This window comes from Protomyctophum bolini (genome assembly GCF_963924005.1).
Source record: "Protomyctophum bolini genome assembly, chromosome: 23".
In the NCBI taxonomy this organism is placed as follows: domain Eukaryota; kingdom Metazoa; phylum Chordata; class Actinopteri; order Myctophiformes; family Myctophidae; genus Protomyctophum; species Protomyctophum bolini.
Window position 1 is genome coordinate 5,374,847 of NC_137884.1, and position 26,398 is coordinate 5,401,244.

General features: G+C 45.5%; 2 protein-coding genes across 2 annotated transcripts in view; both read right to left on the reverse strand.

Moving 5' to 3' along the window:
* Nucleotides 1-26,398, reverse strand: part of grm8a (glutamate receptor, metabotropic 8a) — a 252,876-nt gene that overhangs the window by 139,417 nt on the left and 87,061 nt on the right. Inside the window, exon 3 of the mRNA XM_080757178.1 lies at nt 12,124-12,337. Coding sequence (XP_080613304.1) covers nt 12,124-12,337 — 214 coding nt within the window. The remainder of the gene's footprint in view (nt 1-12,123; nt 12,338-26,398) is intronic.
* On the reverse strand, nt 14,911-16,794 carry LOC308310560 (PHD and RING finger domain-containing protein 1-like; the record flags this gene model as incomplete). The annotated part of the gene is made up of 1 exon (XM_080756947.1): nt 14,911-16,794. One exon carries the CDS (start codon nt 16,792-16,794, stop codon nt 14,911-14,913), a length of 1,884 nt encoding a protein of 627 aa, XP_080613073.1.

The following is a 26,398-nucleotide window of genomic DNA, read 5'->3' on the forward strand; positions in this document are numbered from 1 at the left end:
ATAGCAGACCTACAAGCTCGTAGCGCGCCACTCGGTGGCGCGCTATGAGCTTGTAGATCTGCTGTTTTTAAATAGCTAAAGCATAACATGATGCTAACACCAAAACGGGTTCCCGGTCAGAATGGGTTAAGCAGATCACCCACTTGATTCATCACGTCCCCGTTTCAAGGTGGCTACACTGGATAATCACCTGGTTTCTATGCTCCTGCAAAGCACCGTTCTCTGCGACTTCCCTCCAAATCCTATCATGTTATGACACTGCACTTTACAGAGCCCTTATTCCCGCGTGTAAACTTTGTAAACTAAAGCTTCTATATTGATTGACGTATAAAGAAAATAATGCCAAGAACACGACAGTCAAATCAACCGCGACGACACAACAACCAAGAACACCGTTAAAATGAACGTATACAATGGGATGCAACACATGCGCTGCTCCGTGATGCAATAGTATGCAATAGTATGTCTAAGCTAAAGCCTATGTACGCCGTACAATATGCCGTGGTGTGCACCTCTCCTTAAAATGCCTGGCTCCTCATTCCAACAATGCATTTTCACTCCCAACTTGTCACCTTCTGCGTCCAATGCTGAAGCCAAGAATCAACTTCAACTTGAACTTCAGGATGGACGATGTCCTTTTGTGCACGGTATATCAGCCTTCTTTTAAATGTTTTTTAAAGCATTATATTATTTGGGTGAAAAAGGGGGTAAAAAAAAAGCAAATAGTTTAAATCCATAAAATTAAATAAGTGATACTAATAAACAAAGTGTCTGCATGTGACATGTTGGCGTTTGTGAGCAACAGAATTTAAATTACAATCTGTGATTACATGCCTTCTGCTACCTCAGTCTCTGCTGGGTAAATAAGACACCACACGCAATCACAAACTATACTAGAGAGAGAGAGAGAGAGAGAGAGAGGATATGTGACTATACAGTATATTTGGCACCGTACTGATTTGGTATGATTATCAGCAAGTTCTGAGATCAAAGTTACATTTTCTTTCCTTTGATAAATTACTCTGGGATTAAATTAAATGACTGTGCCAATGACTACTGCTGCTACTACTACTACCGTTTCCTAAATTACCTCCATCACAATACTGAATACATGAATATCTGCCTTTTAAACTTCCATTCTTTTTCTCTCATTTGAAAACAGAATTATAGTGAAACGGGTTTATATTGAAATGAAATGAAGAAATAATGCGGCCACCAGATGAGATGGTGTGCGCGCGCGTGTGTGCGTGTGTGCGTGCGTGCGTGCGTGCGTGCGTGTGTGTGTGTGTGCGTGCGTGTGTTAGTTTGCTTTGCGGTTACCTTCAGAGGTTGCTCTCAGAGGAGGTTTTGCACTCAGACATATAAAAAAACGGGAAAAAAAGGGAGGGACGGTGCAGGAAAAAAAACAGGAGCAGAGAAAAGCTCAACTTACTGAAGCAGAACAGAAGTGGAGGCTAGAGAGAGCTTTTAAGTTCAACAGGCAAGGACCAACTCCCTGGAAACAGACACGCACACGCGCACACGCGCACACACACACACACACACACACACACACACACACACACACACACACACACACACACACACACACACACACACACACACACACACACACACACACACACACACACACACACACACACACACACACACACACACACACACACACACACACACACACACACACACACACACACACACACACACGCACACACACACACACACTCGCACACACACTCGCACACACATTGCTGAAATTACTTTTGGGGTCTGGGTAGAAGAAGCTGTCTGAAAGAAAATGGGGTCAGAATAATGCACACACGCGCATGGCTCACGCGCACACCCATATTCGGGTCCTTATTTCACCCCACCAGGACCGTTTGGCCTGCCGTTTAGCCTGTGTCAGTCAGAGTTTATACAGCACACCTGCACATACTGTACTGTACGTCTTGAGACTGACATGGCGTATACTTTTGAGGGCCGCTAGCACCTCCTATTATACAGGTTTAATGTTTGTCTTTAGTTCAATGTTTGTTTAATAAACGGAATTGACAATGAAGGGAAAACTTACATCCTTTTGTAACTCATTAAGTCTTATAGAAACTTATATTATACTGTTACGCAAATTAACATCTGATCATGCTCTGTGGCTTCTAAAAATGAAAATGCTGAGCAGGTGCAACTGAGATGGATCCAGAGAGGAAGAGGTTCGCGAGGTCAGACACTGACGTTGGCTGATCAGGCCTGGATTTGTTCAGTTCATTCCAAAAGGTGTTTGACAGGGTTATAACGTCAGGGGAAGGCCAGTCAGGACAAGCTCACCTCAACAAACCTTTTCCGTATGGGGGACACAGGGGGATTGGAAATGGCCTTTCGCTAAATTGGAAGAGGATTGGAACAGGGGTTCCCAAAGTGGGGTCCGGGGATCCCTAGGGGTCCTTGGGAGAGTTCCAGGGGGTTGGGCTAAAATGTACTACTACTACATTTAAAATAACTATACACATTCCATTTTCCTCTCTCCGTTTCCCTTATATATGTGTTTGTCTTATAGTATGTAAGGCCAGTGCTGCTATTTTCAGCAATGGGATAATATGTTATGATGATGATGACATTTGGGCTAAATGATAATTAGGAGCCAAATGGACCCTTATGGTTCTGCAACTCAGAGAGTTAAATTAACTTTGATTTTACAATATACATTGGGGTCCCAGAGATAGAAATGTCATTAAATGAGTGACCGTATAGCCTAATTCTGGTCAAACTGGGGGCCCTTGAAATGAAAATGGTTCAAAATCCTTCGTAAAAACCTTTTCTTATGGGGCTCCTTGGCATATATTTTCAAATGGGGGGTCCACAAGCTAATGAGTATCATTTTGGGGGGTCCTTGACATGAAAGAGTTTGGGAATCCCTGGTGCAGAATGTCAATATAGCTGTAGGATTTCCATTCACAGGAACAATGGGCACCAATTAAAAACACTAATTAGAAAGGGTGTCCACTGTCCACTGACTTTTGGTCACTCAGCGCGTCTCAAACCGCACGTTGATGTTGATGCAGTATACTTGTGACATGCTAAGACAACCTAAGAGCTAAGACCATTATATTTTATGATGTCTATTGTCATAGAGTCATGCTTGGATAGTTATGCATATTGTGTGTACCTAATGAATAGGAGTGTGACAGGACTCGGAGTATATGGCCCATAATGGAAGCCCCACTTATGGTACACTTGTTACAATCCCTTTGTAGATGGACCTGAAGGGAATAGAGATTCTTCACGGTCTGGGAGGCATCACTAGTGGATAATTGGGCATATATGTCCTCGAGGACTGAAAAACCCACTAAATAGATAAGACTCTTATGCTTAATTCATACTGTGTTGCGTGTGACGAAGTGTAAATGAGGCTGCGCCCTCCAAGCTCAGGAGAGACAGACTGCTGCGACCCGACCGTGACCATAATGCATTCTACTCCGATATGATCATATTTCAATATTTCATATTTAACGGCGTGGATTATTGATCCATTTTCAGATCAAGGTTTTGGTCTGTTTAGGTCTGTTTAACATTCATACCTGTGCCTTGAAGCATTCTTCCTACATATACACATACGCGTGGTCTGAAACACCAATGCCACGTCAGCAAAATGTGATTTATTTATTTTACTTTATAATTGTTGTCCCACTGTTTTGTAACCCATTTCTTTCACCCAGTGTCAATTGTCTATGTAATCCTGCTGGGCTCTACACTCCCTCCTCCGACCTGGGGAGAGCAACGGACTGACCTCATGCTTCCTTCAATGCATGAGCGTCCAAGCCGCTTTCCCCCCCCCCCCCAACAATGACAGGGGGGGGGGGGAGTTTACCCGGCTGGACGTAGCATGTTGAAGGAACACGTTATTCCAACCAGTTCCTTTCCCCTCCATCAGGCGCCCCGGCTGGCCAGGGGGAGGCAGTTTAGAGACCAGGATTACTGCATGTTTTTTGTGAGGGTACCTACCTACAGTACTATCTACCCTAGGGGACACGGGGAGAACACGCAAACTCCACACAGAAAGGCCCTTTAGCCAACCCTATACCCTGTACGTGCACTGATGAGTATAGAGAGCACGCCCCCAGCGCCCCATTGGGAATCAAACCTAAGACCTTCTAGCGGTCTAGAAACTGTGATTTTAACTGGACCCTACTTCATGGTCTGGGGTCCCGCAGTGGTCTATACTTGATCCCCTCCTTTATTCCCTCTTGTATTTTCCTGCTAGATTGGCCATTTTTGTTGAATATTCGCCAATCTTTGCTGAATGTCTATCACATGCTCAGAATAGGGACACTATCCATAACTCCAACTCTTAACTGCCTATCTTCCCTAAGGCCTACTTTAGCTAACCTGCAAAGTTGGATGTCCCCAACTTTCCTTCAATTTAACACTGATAAATCAGAGATTCTCCTGTTTGGCCCACTCAGCTCAATAGGCTAAAACCGGTGCCAAGAAGTCTGGGAGTACTACTGTTTGAAATCCTACTCAAATTTCTTGTACACTTTGCAACACTGTTAAGAAAGATGGAGGCACCGTGGCGCAGTCAGTAATAGTGCACAGATAGAAGGAATGCTGTGCCAGAGCCCATACCCAAGGTTGGGTTGTGGAAAGGGCCTTTCTGTGTGGTGTTTCTATATGTTCTCCCCCGGGTCCCCTAGAACATGCAGTAATCCTGGACTCTATACTGCCTCCCCCTGGCCAGCCTGGGCGCCTCATGGAGGGGAAAGGAACCGTGTTCCTTCCACACGCTACATCCTAGCAGGGAAACTCCCCACTGTCAGGCGATGAGAAGCGGCCTGCTCACTCCTTATGCATTGAAGGAAACATGAGCTCAGTTCGGGGCTCTCCCCAGAGAGAGAGAGGGAGAAAAAGCGCCCTGGATTACAGCAAAAAAATGGGTTACAAAATTGTGGGATATAAAAAGAAAAAAATCAGACCCGTCTGAACTGAGTGGTGCTGTACTGTACTTATTGAGTACGATACATTCATGATACAATCGCATGTTTTCTCACAAATGCTATCATTTGGGGGATGTCAGAGGAAAGTGCTAATAATATGCTCATTCCAGATGGGTTGAAAACTCACACAGGAACTCAGGTGATAATTACCTTCTTCTGGCTGATTAGGCAGTCAAAATGCATGCACACATGCACACACTTGCACACACATGCACGCACCCAGACACACACTAACACATAGAGCAGTCCAGACTAGTGTCAGGCCTACCGACAACCCTTGGGACAAATGACACACAAACCACTACACAAACCAATTACCAGCACGTGCGCAGTTGCGCACACACGTGCGCACGCACACACACACACACACACACACACACACACACACACACACACACACACACACACACACACACACACACACGCGCACAATATTAGATTATCTCATTACAGACAAATTAACTGTGACGTCTTTACTCCCTGTGTGTGTGCACAAGCGTGCATGTGTGCCACTAATCAAGATACCAATAATCCAATATGGTGCCAACTATTGTTTGTTTATTGTGTTCTGTATGCATTTCTTTTTAACCCAGCATCGGTTTGATTTAATAGTGTGAGACATTTCACATTCCAGACAACACTGAACACTGAATATTTTTAACATTATTGTAATATAAAGGGGGCGAAAGTGTTTACAACCAGGGTCTTTCTGTCTGTCTGAGCACGAAATAGCGTTTGGTTGGTTTTCACAACCAAGTGTGCCTGTGAGAGGGGAATGTCGATGGAGAAGAGTAGTACAGTAAGCGCTACATGCTCCCGGTGGGGGGGCTCCTCACTGGCAGGTGAGCCAGTAGGTAACAATAGCAGTAGCAACACAGTAGCAAAGGAGGAATTAAACGACTCAATTCAGAGAAGAGAAATGGGTAAAAAAAATATTGGCTATACTCGCACAGTTACGTGCTCTTTATTGTCCTCTCAGCCTGTGTGCAGCCTATGTATCAACGTGGCTCTGTCAGCTACGCTGCAATAGATCGATCACGTCATTGCTGTGGAGAATTTCAACCCCAGATGCAGCTGTGATCGTGCCGGGGGATCTCATCCATGTCTCCCTAAAGAATGACTCTATAACTAGATACAAGTCTATAAGATCCACAATGACTCCAGGGCGGGATACAAGTTTGGACCAATGCTTCTCTTCTGCCCTGGAGGCACAAGTGCACGCTGTGCATAAAGCCCTGCTTAGCGAGTCGGACCATAACACTCATTTACTGTAAACATCCAAACCTATTTAAGAGGGGTCTCTACAGGCTATATACGGATATGTTGACATGACTTATCAAGCATTTTCAGGACTCATGATCAAAATAATAATCATTCAGTCCTCACTCTTTCGGGTTATTTTTGTCACAGTACATTTGCACATAATATGATCTTTTCCCTCTGCAAGTCATCTTATTACTATTAGGAGCAGTCGACACTATTAACTGGCTTATGGCCAGCCTAATTAACAGTGGATTGTGCCTTCTGCCTGCACTATTCATATGTTTAATTCGTCATTTTAATGCCAATAGAAAAATCTGTGATATACACACTACATCTCATTCTCACACGGCAATCCTGTAGTATTACACCCAGTCCTGATGGTGGCGGTAACGTCACCATTATGCCGATTTTTACCAAATAGAGCGAATCTGGCGATGGCACTTCCGGTTTAAGGAACAATAACATCCGGTACTAGCTTTGGACTGTGCAGCACACAGTCCGGGATGCTAAGCGATCATTGTTTATTTTAATTACTAAGTCAAATTAAGCTCTAATCAAGCCCAAAATATCGCATTTTAAGCAGCAATGCACATATGCTACATAAATGCTGCTGCCGCGGCTGCCGCCTGCAAGGCATTTTATTTACATCATGGTTTTGCATTCACCATCGTTGATGAGCAGCGCTTTGTAGGCGAGGAGGGAGGCTTGTTCAGGAACTCCATTATATCATACAGTATATGGCTCTTCATCAATGTAATAAACACAGAGAAGGGATAAAATGGCGTTCTTAAAGATTTCCACTCTGGAAGGTGTTTTCACTTTGTTTAGACACCGTTCTCGTCTAAAGGGACACCAGCAAAGGATACTTTATTTTGCCGTTTTCTATGAACACCATTCTCGTGTGAAGACCACCTAAGTGAGTAGGAAGAGTTGGTTCGTGTCTTGAAGGAATGGGCGTGCCATGCCCATGCCTTTGACTTTGTTATTTGACATATACATAAACTATACAGTATAATTGTTTTTGTTGTTTTATATTTAGCTAAATTGAGTTTGTGCTCGAAATGTACTGTAATTCTGACAACTGTTAATACATATTTCAATCAAAAACAGATGCAGAACAGGCATGAACATGCACGACAGGCATGCATAGTGCATGAGCATTTTGCAATTGTCATATTTGTCACTCTTCCTGACAGCTTCGTGTAAGAAGCTTGCACAAAACTCAACTCCATAATACTTTAAAGTTGAAGTTAAAGTATATAAGTCCTTAACACGATAAGGACATAAGACCCTATCGAGTATATATATAAGACCCTGACATGATATATAATCAGACCATATCATGTTATAAGACATGTTGCGTAACCGGGATAATACGATGGATCAGTAGATGGATAGTAGTGGAGGGAGAGGATTGGCTCCAATTAAAAGACGGCAACTTGAGTGAGAACAAGGTCTGAAGATTAGCCAGAGCTATAGGGAACTAATTAAATGCATCTGGAGATAACAGTTTAATTATTTCTCCCTCGCCCCTCCTCTCTCTGCTTTCCCCTCAGCTCATCATTAGCGTCTTGCAGTGGAGAGGAGAGACAGTCTCTGATGGACGTGCATACGCACGCGCACACACACACACACACACACACACACACACACACACACACACACACACACACACACACACACACACACACACACACACACACACACACACACACACACACACACACACACACACACACACTGTGGGAGGTCGGGTGGGAAATACAACTCAGAGTGCAGTTTCAGGGGTTAGACACACGATGGCGCCCCTTGCTTTATTTCTCCAACAGGTTCAAACAAAGTCAGTTTTCACAAACAGAACTCAGACAGTAATATTCTTTGCATGAGGTCCCGGCTCCGAGGCGGGAGTCGTCACTGCAGAGGATGAGAGGGGATGTTAGCATACGGTCAGAGCACAAGGTAAGTACAAAGTTGGGGCCTGAGACACCCGGTCTAGGCAGTCTACCAACTGGACCTTTGTATAACTCTTTCTCTTCTTCTTTTCCAGGTTCCAGAGGAGGCCAGGAGGCTCCCCCGGAGGTAGGTAAGGGGGTGCGTATCTTTCTCTATCCACAAGGCACAGAAGAGTACTTTAGAGTAGAAGTACTCGGATACGGGGTGGTGAGTAATTAGAGTAAAAGTACTTGGTATGGTACCGGGCGGGGATGGTACGGAGGGCCCCTTAGGCTCGGCCAACAGGAAGATACACAAGCATTTATATTCTTATTTCTCTCTATCTACTGGGTGGCCGTGTCGGTACGACAACGGCAGTCAGGGGGTTAACACAAAGTAAGCGCTCTAGTTTCTAACGGTCTTCTTTCACCGGGCCTGGCGGCGCAAGCCAACTTAAAGTCTCTTCAAGGGTGAAATAAACATAACACGGGCCTGTCTTCTTTCACAGGGTGTACGTGACACTTTATCTAGAGCCTGCTAGCTTCCATTAGTCTCTACGGGGTTATCTTCATTCAACAATCTTCAGTGTACAACACCACGGTGACACTCTTCATTCACAGTCTTCATTTAGCATCGACAGGGTGACTTCCTTCATTCACAATCTTCGTTATTATCCTTAGCTGCTCATTTGCCACTATGAGTGCCTCTTCTTAATAACACGGGTGATAGATAGTGAACGGTTTGTCTTACTGCGACCTTATGGAGCTGTGGGGCTGCCGTTTCCATACGGGGGTCCCGTCTTCCGCACTCGTCCCCGATACGAGCCAGGTGGGTCTCCAGTATGCATGCGGCTCTCCGTGTATACTTGTCTATGGGGGGCACACGCTCCTGCGTGTGCTTCCAGCCCCACTCCTACAAGCCATCCAACGCCGAGTGGACGGCATATGCTGCGCGAGCGTCTGTGTGTAGCAGGGATCTGATACTGCTAGGTGCGCAGGCTGTTTATAAAGGGCGCGGCTGACAGGCTGCGGCTGTCCTTAATTGCTAACCAGGGCGGCGGCCGGAATGAGGCGCAGCTGATTTAGAATTGCTCTGGGATAATACACTGAGTCTATGACCCGGCCATGGGCGTGCCTGGTTGTCATGGTAACTCGCCCCTCCCCCTGAGGTGAGACCTGACAGACTCCACAACACACACACACACAGGATTCTACTATCCTGTACGGTCACATCACAGACTGGTGTCAGATAATGTTAAGCAGGTTCTACTCAGACAAACATGAAGATGTTGTTACAGTATGAATCATAAGTTACACATTTACATACTGAATATAGATAAAGGTATGAAGTTTAAAGACGATGCATGCCAGCTGGAAACGATATCGGGTCGTGTACAACTGTACACTACTGAAAGCAAACTCATTCATGAACTAGTGCACACATTCATATATATATATTATATTTGTGAATGTAATGAAAGTACAATTCCAGTACATTCCACAGTGTTGATTTGACCTCATCAAACCCTGTACACTCCAGACATGCTCCTTATATGGCCAGTACATAATTCATTCTATGTTGATCCGACCCCCCATGCCAAAGTGCCAGCGCTCGCCCAGCAGTCTGCCGTCAACGAGGCGGATGCGTGCACCTTTAGGGCTTATCGCCCCCCAGACGTCTTACTGGTTAATAGGAATAACTGAAATAGTTTATCGGACGTATCTGAGCCTAAAACAATTACAAATGTTGGTGCCTACAAGCACAGCAAATTGGCAGGGGGTGCAATGTTATATTATATAGATATCAATCTGGACCAGATCCTTAATTATTTTTTGGAACCTCAATGTCTCTCGGCAAGGTCATCTACCATGTTGAATTTGGGTGTTGTGTTGAATTCAGATGGATTTAGATAGCAAGAAGTGTGACACACACAAGCCACAGCTGCCCATATTATGGGCGGCTGTGGCTCAGGAGGTAGAGCAGGCACCGAGCGCCGAGGCACCGAGCGCCAACCAATGGTCCACACACAGGCACCGAGCGCCAACCAATGGTCCACACCCAGGCACCGAGCGCCAACCAATGGTCCACACACAGGCACCGAGCGCCAACCAATGGTCCACACCCAGGCACCGAGCGCCAACCAATGGTCCACACACAGGCACCGAGCGCCAACCAATGGTCCACACCCAGGCACCGAGCGCCAACTGATGGTCCACACACAGGCACCGAGCGCCAACTGATGGTCCACACCCAGGCACCGAGCGCCAACCAATGGTCCACACACAGGCACCGAGCGCCAACCAATGGTCCACACACAGGCACCGAGCGCCAACCAATGGTCCACACCCAGGCACCGAGCGCCAACCAATGGTCCACACACAGGCACCGAGCGCCAACTGATGGCCGTTTTCACAGTGTTCAAAAGACAGACGGGCCTTAAGCTGGACAGTAACAGGCGGACATCAAGGCGAATTTACCATTTCCATAGAACTTAAAACTTATATTGTACAAAACATTTAAATACCGTACTCCAATTCACTCGCTCCATAATGTCTGTCTCAAACAAGTGTGTGTGCTGTGGTAAAAAGACACACGCACGCACACACACACACACGCATGTATAGAAAGTAGAGGGCCCATGATATACAGGGAATGACTCTGCCATGTTACATTATATTCCATCATTAAATGGACCCGTGTTGCCTCTGAATTATACATCTCTTCCAAACAGGCCTTTGTGTTTTATTTTTTTCATTAACCTCCGACGATCAGGGTTAATTACATGAAACATGACACTGTGTATACAGAAAGTTGACACACACACACACACACACACACACACACACACACACACACACACACACACACAAAGTACGTATGTCTGGAATCACAAGTACGTGATTTAGGACCAATTAATATGGATGTTTAGTATCAGTATGTGAAGATTCTTGTAAGCTGCGATCATTACAATGCAATCCCAATGTAATCACGAATCACCTATCAAGTCCCTGGGGAGAACAGGCTGTGTGTGTGTGTGTGTGTGTGTGTGTGTGTGTGTGTGTGTGTGTGTGTGTGTGTGTGTGTGGTGTGTGTGTGTGTGTGTTTCTAGTAGTACTCAGATCATTATTCTGTACAACCCCCCCCCTCTCTGTCCAATAGCATCTGTGAAATAATGAATGCATAATATGGTTTGTGTTACATAACTCTCTCTCTCTCTCTCTCTGTGTGTGGTGACCATCTTAGAGCTCTTTCTTCCCCCCCCCCATCTTTCCATATGTATGCACAATTGTCTCCTCTTTTCGTGTTCTACCGCCACGGAGAACAGAATGACTGCTGTCATGCAATGCCGTCATGCAGACAGGCAGGCAGATACGCACACAGTGCACTACACCTGCACGGGAATGCGAGTGCACGCGCACAAACCTCACGCCACATCACAGTTAGTGCTGATTCTCATGACAAATAGGCTTCATATACACACACAATATGCAGTGTGTATGGCATTATTGAAAATATGTATTTCCAGATGGACACACACACACACACACACACCCACACACACACATGTCATGTATGGTACTTGTACATCATGTGACCTATGAGCGTTATGCCTAGGGTGTGTATTTTATACAGAAGGCCAAATCAAGCTGCCTCATGTAAGGAAACAGGTGTTAAGCTCCTGACCTAGCTCCTGGCTATACAGTATGGCTTAGGCCCTGGTTTGCATGTTCCTCACTCATTCCGTTCTTCACCAAGTCTCTAATCTTCCAGTCACATCATGTGTCCAGTACTGTATATATTCTCTGTGTGTGTGTAATACCACTCAGGGAGATGGACCAAATGGAGGGTCGGCTATACATTCACAACACTGGCGGCCGTTTTAATATGAAACGACAGATCCAGGAAGCGGCAAAACAACTTGAGATGCACTCCTCCTTACCGGCTCTGGAGATCTGGACGAAGGCCTCCACGCCGCTCTCGCCATAGTTGCCCTCCGACGCCAGCGTGGACACGTAGTTCCAGCCCATGGCCGTGACGATGTCCATCATGGCCTGGGCCTGGTACGAGTCCGGAGGGACGACGCGCGAGAAGAAGTCGTAGCGCGTGTTGTCGCTCAACTCGGGGGCCGTGGAGGCATAGCTGATCTGAGGGATCTGGAGGACACACAGAGAGAGAGAGAAGGATAAGTTAACAAAGTGGTGGAATGATTTATCTGAGTGGAACTGTGAGGAGGATGGACCGAAAAGAGAGATAGGATTAAACTGGCTCGGAGTCAGAAAGATGTACTGACAGGCAGGGCAAATGAGGGGAACAAAGAGGTTGACAGAAGACATGAAACACACACTGCAACAACGGTGGGATTTCAGCAGTCAGTATAGCGTCCTCCACAGAGGCTGACAGGAGATTACTGGAGGGAGGAGGAGTACAAAATCCATGCGATTGGACACTGGTATTACCACGCCCAATGCTTGCAGTGATGATAATATTATAAACACCATGAGCCAGGTAACTCACGAATAGATTTAACTAGGGAAGAAGTAATTATTTCCTTTTCCAACTGGGAGTGCAGTCAGACTAGAGCCACTCTGATCAGCTGCGCGTTATTGTCTCACTGATTGACTGGCTGAAGCGCAAACGATGCCCCCCCCCCACGTCCCCTGTCAATGCTGTAGAGAGTAAGAGAGAGAGAGCTACTCTACTCCTTACAACAGTGTTTCACTGGATTTAGCTGTTAAATAATAAATAAATAATTAGTGCGTGACTGCGCACGTCTGTAGCCTAGGAACCGATAGTTAGAACCGAAATTGAATTATTGTAATGGGCACCCGGTAACCAATGTATGTTCGGTTCGGTACCCGCTTGCCTAGATTTAACCAATATTTATTATAGAATGAGATACATAAGTGTGAATAGAATATTTTATCTTGGCGTTCGGGGCTCTGCTACATTTCCTCCCTGATCGTCCCCATTAAACACCATCATTAAACATTAAGAGCAGGGAGATAGATATACAATAACAACCCCCCCATGGGGAAGAGAAATAGCAGAGCCCACCGTGGGGCTGTGGGGTGGCAGTGGGAGCAAACATCACATAACAACAACCAGGAACCATATGCAGAAGGAAGGCAGGAACTTAGGAAGAATGCATGCAGTCTAGGTGAGCTTGAATACCCCGCCCAATTGGTCAGCTGACCACATCAGTGTATGAGATGCAGATCCACATAGATGCAGATCAGTTATTTCACCATTTTTACACAGCAATGTTGCTCAGTGAAGTATAAAATAGGGCTAAGAGGTTAATGTAAAAAAAATAAAATAAACACTAGTTTATGTTTTATTTTTACCCACTGTCGGAGATGGGAATTAAGCCTCAAGTTACAAAAAGGGTGGAAGTTCAGGTGCAGAGAAACAAACAAACAAACAAACACAAAATCAATAGATTAATTAGGTGTAGACTAAAGGTCGCACAGTTACATGCACAAGTACCTTCAAAAACTCACGTAAAAAAAAACATAAAAGTTAACCAGAATAAACACAAGTTGTACACATTCTGCTCTGTTATAGTACTCAACGTCAACTGAATAAGAATATAGGGTTAAATACACAGAACAAGACAAGGGGTGGTGGTTAACCCATTCTGACCGGGCACCCATTTTGGTGTTGGCATCATGTTATGCTTTAGCTATTGAAAAATAGCAGATCTACAAGCTCATATCGCGCCACCGAGTGGCGCGATACGAGCTTGTAGGTCTGCTATTTTTGAAAAATTCGAAGAACGACTGACATTTTTAGAATCTGATCTCAGGTCAGAATGGGTTAATCAGACCAGTGTGTGTCCCGTGGAAACCTCGTATGAATCTGATCTCAGGTCAGAATGGGTTAACAAGGGGGGCAGAGATAACATGACACCAATGCGGGCAGAAAAGAGCCACTAGACTCTAGTGACTAGAGCACTGTTTCCCCTAACAGTGGGTCACGGACCAATATTTATGGGTCACAACTTGAGTAGGCAACAAAGTCTTATGCACACCTGTAGGCAGGGATCAATGTATTCAGAAAAATGCACATGAAGTGCACAAAAATCCCATTTTCTTTTCCTACAACAAAAAAATGTATTTGAAATGATTTTTTTCCTCCTCAAAAATATATATATATATATATTCTGGGCACTAGTTTGGGTCCCGACAAACGTCTAATATCTCTTTTGGGTCACAGGCTAAAACCTTTGGGAACCACGTACTGCACTAGAGCACCCAAAACACCCAGAACAATGTTTTATTAATTCATTATTTGATTAATCAAAAAGGTAATCGATACATTTCTGAAATTATTTCTATTTGATTAATCCAACGGGCAATCGATAGAATAGAATAGGAACATATAGTTTCAGCCCTATTTGTTTTGATTTATTTTACCATTAGTGCTCCTGGTTTCTCCACCACCACTATAGGCTATACTATTGCTGCCATCTTGTTTGGAGCTACCGTCCATCCATTTTCAAGGGATGGGTCGTAAGACGGGTCGTGGGACAACAGTTGCAGCAGAGATTTCCAGCCTCTCCAGAGCAACTGCCACGACATGCAGCGAGGACCTCCCTGGGGAGACACTGGAGAGGCATCCATACTAGATTCCCGAACCACCTACTATATTGAGTAAAGTATTTTGAAGCTATGATTCTCCAACTTTCATAACGTGAAAAAAAAAATCTGAATAGCCCAGTGTTTGCTCAAAATGGGACAAAATTGCTCTCCCTTTTTATTTTCGGTATCCTTGGTAGCACAGACACATCGATCCACACAGGCTTGGCAGCTGTCGTCTTAGGCTGAGACAGTGGCACTGCCATGTCCAGACTCCTGTGGCGCGCGTCTGGAGTGGAAGACGATGTGGTCCTTCTGTGGGATCCATGGGGCCCATCAACTTTGTTGGCACCACGATGGCCACGTCCAGCAGAGGGGCTGGGTTTGTAGGAGTTGGGACCTCTCTGCCAGGGCTGAGCCAGAGTGGTTGGATGGATATGGCTGGACTGGAGTGAGGATAAGTGTGGGGAGCTCTGGGATGAAGATGATTTGTCCAGGGGCCTCTGCGACGGTCCCAGAGTGCCTCCGAGGTTAATCCCTGGGTTGACCCGAGTGCTCGTAGAGCTGCTGGTACCTGCATTCAATGAGAGCGACAAACCCACTGGCTTGGTGGCCTTGAGGGAGCCGTCTCTGTTGATGACCACATCAGAGCCGTCCATCAGCAGCACGCTCTGTCCCGTCAGGATGCTACCCAGCAGGTCAGCCGTGGGGGTGGGCTCCAACGACGCTTGGGACAGGGGGCCCCCCGCAGCTCTTCTGGGGAGGCCAGCGGTGACTGGTTGAGCAACAGGCTGATGAGAGAGAAGGGCAGAGCGAGAGATGCCTCGCCTCTTGGCCTCTAGTAGCGACGTGATCGAATCCGACTGATCTTCCTCACCATCAACCGGATCCAAGTCGAACCGACTGCCGAACAGAGACAGGGAGGAAGTCCGGTACATTGTGGGGAGAGACAACCGCTTCTTGGGTTTCCCGACACCAATGCCACGAACAATTCGGTCCCGGGGCGTTGCCTGCTTTTTCACCGGCGCCCTCTTCCTGGATTTCCTTTTCCCCCTCACTTTCCTCCTCCGCCTCCTGACTCCTGTACTCGCCGATTTGCCTTTTCCTCTTTTGACCGTCTTTCTTCTGCGTTGTTTCCTCTTCGCCGTCCTGCGTGGGCGGGCGGAGGCATCGCGGTGGGGCGTAAGGTCATTCACGTACACTGCAGTGTCGAGCCCCGTCGCCACAGCACTTATGGTCTCCTCCAACCAGGCGGACTGCATCAGACACCTCGGAGTCGCCCGCGTGGCACCGTGCGCCAGTGTAATTCGATGGCGGTTGACGCTGCCCCGGACCCTCTCGCTCTGCAGCGTGCGGGCGATGGCCCGGGTGGCGCCGGACGCGGTAGGATGGCGGCGGTGGTCGGCCCGCCGGCACTCGGGACAGAACCATTCCTCCACGGGAAAAGCACGCAGCGGCGGCGTGAGACACTCCACGTGGAACCCGGCGTCACAGCCGTCGCAGAGCAACAGGCGGTCTCCGTGGTCGCCGACGCCACAGACCTCACAGGCGGTCTGCTCGGGGTGGCCCGGCGGGCGGAGCGCGGCGTCCTCCCGACCCTCCTCCTCCGTCACGGTGATGGCCCTCTGCACTCTGCCGCCGTGTCCTCTCCTGAGGTAGATGCTGCTGAAGAGCATGCGGTCGACGGGACAGGAGTTGGCCTTCTTGGACCACGCCAGGATGCAGTCCAGACAGAAGTAGTGCTCACAGCCCTCCGGCGTGGCCACGGGCTGACCGCTGAAGGAGTTCAGGCAGATGGGACACGACGCCTCTTCAGGGTCTGGACTCGGCCTCGCCCGCAACGCCCCCTCCTCCAGGGCTATAGCCTCTTCCTCCATCTCACCATCATCATCACCATCATCATCATCACTGCTGTCTTCATCCTCATCTTCCTCACCCGTGTCAGAATCCTCTTGGGCGTCATCAGAGTCATCTGTGCTCCACACAGCAGCCCTCATCTCATCCTGGCCGTCATCCTCGTCATCCGAATCCATGGCTGACATTCACAGAACCAACACACAGACACGAATGTGTGTTTCGATTGTGGTTTTGCCTCCGTCTTGAATAGGGGTTTTCTTAAAAGGAGATAAGGTGTTTAAATAATTATTTTTTTCCTTTTACTGAATTCAAATGTTCTTTAATAAAGTGTTTATTTTGCTTAATGTTTTATGTAAAGCGCATTGAATAGCCCTGTTGAAATGTGCTATACGTACAATTAAACCTGCCCTGTCCAAAAAACATAATTGATTTCCATCAATATCTCATCAATATGACGTCATACAGATGTCCAAAAATGGATTTCCGGACTGAGGTCAGTGGAGCTGTGGTGGGACAGTGAGATGATGAGTCCTTGACTGTGACTGGCTGACGCCATTATGGTTAATCTATTATGTCAGTAATATGATGTCAGTCATCTCTATATTAATGCTAGGCCCTTCAGACTTAAGAGATTGTGATGGTGATATAAGAGTAGTGGTTTGTGGCATCAGCTGCACACACACACGCACATACAGTATAGTGAAAAATAATTAACACAGGGTTACTGGCTCTAACAAGATAGAAACCAACAACTAAACTCCCTGTGCTCTCTCTCCCCGTGGTTTTAACACCCAGCCAATAGATTTACTGACCCCCCCGCCCCAGCTGTTTACAATAAAGACACCATCTCTGTAAAAGTGCAACCTTTCCGCTCTGCTGTGTCAGATCCTTTGTCCATACCCCCACCCGTCCTACACAGATATACCATATGTGCTGTTGGGAGTTGTTCGAATAGGTTAGATGGATTGCTTTTCTGTGACAGCAATGAAACCTCATGCGTCCTCAGCACACACAGAACGACCCTGATCCTAACCACACGTTGCGTCACACACACACACACACACACACACACACACACACACACACACACCTGCCCATCAAGACTGACGCACGCACAGATGTAGATGCTCGTGACAAATTATGCAGTGTTCATTGGTATTCATGGCATGTGAGATTTAACTGCCAATCTAAACCCAAGATAGATCACACCACACCCCCCCCCACACACACACACGTAAACACAAGAAGCTATAATTGCTGAATGCATTGACAGTACGTGAAGGGATTTAAATGAGTGTGTGTCTGTGTGTGTGTGTGTGTGTGTGTGTGTGTGTGTCCACCACCGCGGCAGAACACAATCACCTGTTTGTGTATGACGTAATGAGGCACATTATGATGTAAATTCTCCCTTCATTGTCAATGGTGTTTACAAAACAAAACCGAGTCGGTCGGACCCACGGTTCTCCAGAATCACCACAAAAGGCTCTGCCGCAGTGGGCCTATAATCAGCCTAAATCCCCTCACCTGGGCAATTTCCAGCCTCTGCCTCAGCCAATTGACACCACACCTGCAGATTGATTCCTTAATCCCTCCACTTTTCAGTCCGTTTGCACTCTTCACACACAGGCAGACAGTTACAGAGATCCCCACGTGGGACCTTGCTCTCAAGTAGGCCGGTGGCGAACGGGCAAGTACAGTACAACATATCAATGTTTGTGTTTACACTATGTAATCTATAAAATTGTCCATTTATTGTAATGGGAATTTAATGTATTGTGTAGGACAAAGTTTGTGCACACACACACACACACACACACACACACACACACACTAAAAGCTGGACATGGGAGGACCTAGCGCCCCTCAAAAATCACACCTGTGTGAAGTGAGGGGCACCCTTATCATCATACCTCATCATAGTACATCGTCATGCAGTACATACATCACACTTTTATCTTCAATATGCACTTTGCTCAGCCAATCAAAGCATCGCTAATTGGGTGATCAGGCAGTCACAACAAGCCAACGTTTGTGTTCATAAACCCGGAAAGCTGGGCATAGGAGGGGCTAGCACCCATCAACAAAACAGTGCCAGCACTTTTAAAATGAGTAGGGTCACAGAATTTCTCTGCATGTATCAGAATCATATGTATGTATGTATGTATTTATGTGTGTGTGTGTGTGTGCGTGTGTGTGTGTGCATGCATGTATGTACAGTATGTATGTTATAGTATATACCCCGCCCCCCAAATGTTGCTTAAATTGTTTTTGCCCAAATATTTGTATCCCTCCACCGTCCCTCCAAGGCTATGGCCAGTCTGGAGGGGACTCAAGCCATCAGTATGACTATTGGAATGTCGGAATAATGGGATTCCGGAATAACGGGCAGCCCGGTTCACATCCTGAACTGTGAATTTACTGACTTCGACGAGCTCTTCCAAAGTCCAACACTTAATAAGAATAATCACCTGCACAGAACTTCATGACAGAAAGTAGCTCCTAACGTCTACGTCTATGTCTACGCTCTACAGTGGATTTTTATGAAACAAACGCTTTGCAGATTGAAAGACGATCATTTAAGCTTGCCGTACAGTTGCAATATTGTTGGAGGGAAAAGGGCAGGGGGTGCTGAAGCACCCCGTAGTGTCTATCTGTGCACGCCACTGGAGGGTATTGCAACTCTAGATTCATCGCATTATAAAAGCATTGTGTTGCAAATTGCGGCTACATGCATGTGTGTATACGTATACATATAGGATAGGGGTCTGTAATATCTGTATATATACACATACGTACACATAAAATAAGTTGGCAGCTATATCTTCAACTCGGTTGTCATTGCATAGATTGTATAGCCTCCGGCTTCTTTCCAGCCCTTCATAGCCTGTTTATTTATACCATATACCTCATAATACAAGAGGCTCAACCTCCTTGCTAAGCATGTGTTCTTACAAATGAGAACAAGCATGCACGCACTATCTGTATGGGCTCTGGAACATGCAACGCATCAATAATACCGCTATAGGACACTAGGACCACGCACACGCACGCACGCGCACACACACACACACACACACACACACACACACACACACACACACACACACACACACACACACACACACACACACTTATCTGTTATCTAACAGTGGGCAACACAGACAGCATAGCGTCTCTAATGGCTTCGTAACAGCTAACATCACTAACATATGCCCATAGACATAACTACACGCACACACACACATGTGGTGTCTCCCTCAGGCATGGGGAAACACTAAACACTGAATGATTCATATGGCTGAGACCCCTACAGTATATACAATATACTGTATGCAGGGGAACATGCCAGAGATACCACACTATAAGATACTCACTGCATTGGTGAAGCTCGTGGATACGATAGCAAGAACCCCCTGTTTTTCTTGAATGCATAATGTCTTCATTCAGTTCGTGGTGCCCCAAATGTTAGTGATGTTTCAGTATTTCAACCACATGAACCCTAGCACCTGGGCATTGTCATTGCTACGACTCTGAGGACTTGTATACTGTGGGTTTGTGTAGTGTATGCCTGTGTGTGAGTGTCTGTGTGAAGGCCTGCAGCCAGGTGTGCTTGGCTGACTGATTTAACGAGCGAGTGACTTGTTTGCAGGTTGTTGGAGGGAGGTGATTGGTTCCAGCAAACAAGGCATGGCTTTCCAAAGGTCCCACTGGCCCCTTTTCCATCAATGTTGAACTGGCCCTGTTCTTAGTCCATGAGCCAAAGAGCACGTTAATTACAAATTGAGTGGGCAAAACCATACCTATATCAAATTGTTTATATTAACCAGGCCGGTTCAACCCTGGTGGAAAAGGGGCCACTCTGTATGAATGCTTGTTAGAGAAAGAGAATGTGAGTGGTTTTAACAGCCTGGGGGTTTCATAGGGGTGGGTATAGTAGAGGCATGTTGTGGTTCAACAGACCGAAAGCCCACTCATCATTATTTCCAACAATATTTATATATATATATATATATATATATATATATATATATATATATATATATATATATATATATATATATATATATTTTTTTTTTTAAGGCCTAAGGCTCCTGGTGAATCATAATATTTGAAAACCACAAAAAAGGGTATGTATTAAATATATATTAATATAATTAATATTAAAAACAATATTCATTTTATAGGTAAGTACAGGGTTACGTTTCATTTTGTTTATTGTTTTGGCTAGAAGCCCGATGTTTTGATGAGTGAGTGACTTGTTTGCAGGTTGTTGGAGGGAGCTGATTGGTTCCAGCTTTCCAAAGGCCATAGGTAATGATTGATTAGTATGATTTCACATGTTTATAATACTTCAAGGGCCCAAATGCTGATCAGTCTGAAATGCCAAGAACTGTTGCATTTTAAAAACTGTAAAAAGTAATAATAATAATAATAATAATAATAATAATGGCAATAATATTTTAAAAAGCTACTATTTGGTGAGCACTCATATGCAGTCATGAAAACATGATACCGGTATGCAGGTCTATGCACCAACCAATGCACCACGCCCGGCTTCCCTGCTCCCAACACGGGCATACTTTGTTAAATTGTTCGTAGGGACGCTCGGTAAGCCAGATGTACCGCGGTGGATTTTAATCCCTAGACTCCGCGGTGGTGGGCTGGTTTATCTGTCCGTTTAACTAATGTTACAAGGGTTCCCCTGAGCCATGATTTCTAGCTATGAATCCCTAACCCCAGGTGTGCACCACCCGCAGATTGCGCACTGTGCGTGCATGCGTGTGTGTGTGTGTGTGCGTGTGTAGTGCATCATTCATGCGCTGTGTGGGGCAGGAATCATAGCAGAGCAATGAAAGGCTGACACTAGGGAGAGAGATTACACCAGCAATCCCTCTAATTCCATTTACCCTAATTGTGTGTGTGTGTGTGTGTGTGTGTTCGTTCATGTGTAATTTAAATCAGTACTATAGCAGCTGTTCGCACGCGCGCACAGTTAAAGTTGATTAATGTATCAACTCAATAGAAATTTCAATTTTGTATAATTATCAGTCAGCCACAGACACAAGATAGCACATTCTTTTCATCCTTATCTCACTTCATTCCTCAGTCACCCTACCATCCTCTCCGCTGTCTTCCATATCTCCCTTTACTCCCCTTCTTCTTTCCTCCCACATGTATTATATATTATATATATTTAAATTGGCTTTAAGGCCGGGCCGGCAGACCATGGCCACCAACAAACCCAGAACTCAGACATACCCATAAACAAACCCAAATATGCCCATTTATTAGGCCTACTGTATATGGACATCCGGTCGTCCAGAGTCACAGATCCGACCACTATGCATTATGTGCATGATGCGCATAATGTAGGACCGACCGACTTCAAACTCGACTTGTGCATCGGCAAGGACTCCGATCGATCCGACCGATGTGTCCATAATACCGTATGGATATCCATGTTGTCCAGAACCGCTTATCCAACCAATATGATATGCCCAGCCCAGGGTATGGGCATATCAGGTATCTCCATATATGGAGATAAAAGGGACACAGGTACTGTACACAGACAATCCGGTACACTGACAATTCCCCGACACTATATCACTAGGCCTATCGGTCGGCTCGGTGGTGCGACTACGTCGTGATTTGCTCGTCTACATATTTCCCCTTCATTGTCAACGGCATTCAATTTTTGTGGTGCCACGAATTTACGTCAAATATGAGAAGTGTGGGGACAAGATTTACGTCATATTTGAGGCACATATGACCTAATTTATCCTTTCATTGAACTGAATTCATGTGATTGGTTAGCCGATTTGCTCGTCTATGCATATGACGTCAATTTCCCCTTCATTGTCAATGGCATTTAATGTTTGTGTTGCCACGAATTTATGTCATATTTGCTCAGACGCTGTGATGTAAAATGCTCCATTCATTGTCAATGGGAATTAAATGTTTGTGTAGGTCAAAGTCTGTGGACAGACACAAAAAGCTGGATAAAGGAGGGGATGGCACCCCTCAAAAAATGGAAGTACAAATCAGATATGGTAATATAAAATGTCTGTATAAGTACACCGTTGGGTTTAGAAGATATTTATATTATACAAATAGGTAATACTGTTACAGTTACTTTGAGTTCAGAATCAGAGGTCTTATGGCCTGGTATCAGCATGCCATGCAAGTTCAGAATTGAAAAAGAAATCTTTGCACCTCTGGCTACAGCTCAACGGTTTCCATGGAACTAGACTGTGGACTGATATTATTTTATAATATTAGTATAGGCTACTGTATTCTTATTAGCTTTCAACCTGCACACGGCCAAGGCAGACGGCTGCCCACCCTAGAGCCTGGTTCTATATTTCCTTACACTGTCGCAAAAAACTGCTTGCTCAGGGAAAGTAGGCTCAGACAACCTGTTGTGATTTTGGCACTATATAAAAACTGAATTAAATTGCCCCTGAGACCTGATGCTCTGGTATCATTTGCCAGAAGGCACTGTAGCAGAGTACTGTTGCTGGGTTGAATAGATTCTTTCACAAACCTTGGGCCTTCACACCACTGAACCCCATGCTGTTTTAACCACATGAACCTGTGTCCCCCTATGTCAGGCAAACATTATGTGGAAATAGTTGAACATTCTGCAAAAGTAGCAACTCTACAAGCTTGAACAGGCAGTCAGCAGCCATGGAACATTTGGGGGAATCCACGTATATTAACCAGAGGTTACGAGCGGAGCGGAGTGGAGTGGGAGCGGAGTGAAGTGGAGAGCAGAGTAGAGGGATTTTTAATTGAGCTCAGAGAGGCTTTAAAAATGCATCAGAACAAATGCTGCGGAGCGAGGACCGCCCTCCGCTCCAAGCCACTCCGGTCGGGGGGGGGGGGGGGGGGGGGGGCGCACGTAGGCAGGTTCGCTGCAAACACATAGACAGAGACGTGCTGCAACATAACCTAAAGTGCTAGTTTTAGTATTAAGGTGTATAATATTTCAAAGCGAGGCACACAAAGGACTGGGCTTCAGAAAGCGTCAGTGGAGTATAGTCCTTGTACAGGACAGCAATTTTACCACCATGGCCACAGGCACAACCCTTTTCAATGCATTTATATCTCAGTGCAGATGCATCATTTAATGTAGATGGAAGACATTGCCCTTTATTGTACCAGATTATATAGACAGAGACATTGCCTGTAACGAAATCATGCATCACCGAAGAGGTCGGGTGTTTAACCAAATGAACTGTAGCACGCCATTCATCGAAAAGGCACACACATTCTCTGTAGATCGGCAAAAGGAAAAAAAGGAGCTTTGAGCTTGTAGATCTGCTTTTTTTTTTCTTCCCATTTTTGAATCCTGAATATGTGTGACGTGCACACATGCGTGCGTGCGTGCGTGCGTTCGTGTAGGTCAAGGTCGTCAGTATGTCAGAGTCCACAGTATAACAGGGTATTAGGTTGTAATCCAGCAGTTAGTAAAACCAATATTGGGTTGCGACCTTCAATCCTGTAACATACTGGTGATCTATACCTCGGCTCACACATCAGACCTGGATTTAATGTGTGTGTGTGTGTGTGTGTGTGTGTGTGTGTGTGTGTGTGTGTGTGTGTGTGTGTGTGTGTGTGTGTGTGTGTGTGTGTGCCCAGCTCTAATTGAGTTGTCAGGACCAAAGTCAGAGCATTAGGTTGATAGATGACACTAGTCTGCTGCTAATTAACTTGAACACACACGCACGCACACACACACACACACACACACACACACACACACACACACACACACACACACACACACACACACACACACACACACACACACAAACACAGAATGCAATCAACACTCACAGATGCTAACACCCATTATGAAAGGTGCCATGTCGTTAGTCCGATGGTACATTGTACTGACGGCACGTCCGTCCGACGCGCCGCATTACTAACCCCGTCCCTAACCCTAACTGCATGCCAAGCCATGTAGTCGGAGAAATGGCATGTCAGAACTATTGGCAGTCCCCTTATGGAAAGACTTGTTTAGTATCACATGTAGCCTACTACATGCATGCACACAATCTGAAGAATTATCCTTTTAGAACAACACATTGGAACACCAACCCCCCCCCACCCACCTTCTCTCTCTCTCTCTCTCTCTCTCTCTCTCTCTCTAATATATCCTAAAAGCAGTGTTGAACTTTGCAAGAACCTTGCCATCATCATTGAACTGGATGCATACAGTTGAGTGCAGGTTTGTTGTTGACCTACGTACAGTGTATACTGTATTATTTGATGCATGAGTGCAATTTCATCACGCACATGCACATGCACACACACACGCACTCCCAACGCACAGCCATGTGAGACACACACCCACACTCACAAACACAGAGACACTGCACAAACGAAACACGCAGGGCACAGTGTGATGTCTGATTTCGTCATGCTGTTGCTTTTATCTTATTTTCCGCTCCATTGACAAAGACATGAGCACTTGTGTGTTCGTGTGTGTGTGTGTGTGTGTGTGTGTGTGTGTGTGTGTGTGTGTGTGTGTGTGTGGTGAGTCATGGAGAATGTGACGTTTGGAGCAAAAAATATTATGGCGCGGATCACACATGATCTCCATGCTCACACACACACACACACACACACACACACACACACACACACACACACACACACACACACACACACACACACACACACACACACACACACACACACACACACACAGAGAGAGTGGAGCAGTTGAGTATGTTTTCTTTGCTTTCCTTGGTGCTGCTAGGTGTTCTATGAACACATCACATTGGAATACAATTGCCTTGCTTAAATGGACAATGTCTCGACGACTTTTTTATTCTCTTGCACGACGTACATGTCAGACTATACAATTACAGTGGAATAAAAATGCCTGGTCTGGCCATATAGATCAATCATCGCAAGATTGGGGAAGCTGTCAGAAACGTGTGCATCATTGTGCATAATATGCTAAAGCCTATCATAGAATCATTCAAAAAGCACACTGCTGCTACTGAAAAATGTATTTATTTTTGCGCTCCCTAGCTATTAAAACACTATCACCAGAATGAAACGTTGACATACAGTTGTATGTATTCTGCCAAAAATCATTGTATTCACAGTTGGCAGAATGGGTACACACGTTCAGTCTACATCTGAACGTAGAATATTAACTAGCCCCTCCATAGCTATTAAACCACAATGCTATCACCAGACTGCATGAAACGTTGACATACAGTTGTATGTATTCTGCAAAAGAAAATAATTCATTCAGTTTGCAGAATGGGTACACGTTCAGTCTACACCTGAACGTAGAATATTAACGTTATATGTCCATTGATTGTCTGTGTGAATGTTGATTACTTGTTTACAACACATGGCATCTAATCCATGCCAACTTTATTGCGTTGACCAAAGTGCTGATCCTATATATATACAAATGTTACAGTATGTGGGTTAGATATCATGTTGTTTAGATGAAACACAAATCACAACCAATTTAACCACTTTCGACCCGCCATCCATATGTTGGACATTTCATTATAGGATCAACCTTTCATTAATGTACAAACCAAGATCAATAATAATGACAACATGATATCAGAGATCCACAGGGAATCTGTAGCATTATTAGAATCCTGCGTCTTTGCTGCTTTTCATTGACACAATGCCTTCCAGTGGCAATCTGCATTCAGATCTCATTCTCTGTCTTTGTCCCCTCGTGTCAGGCAGACACATCATAAGTGCCATCACGGGAGGTGGATGCTTTTCAGACAGGGC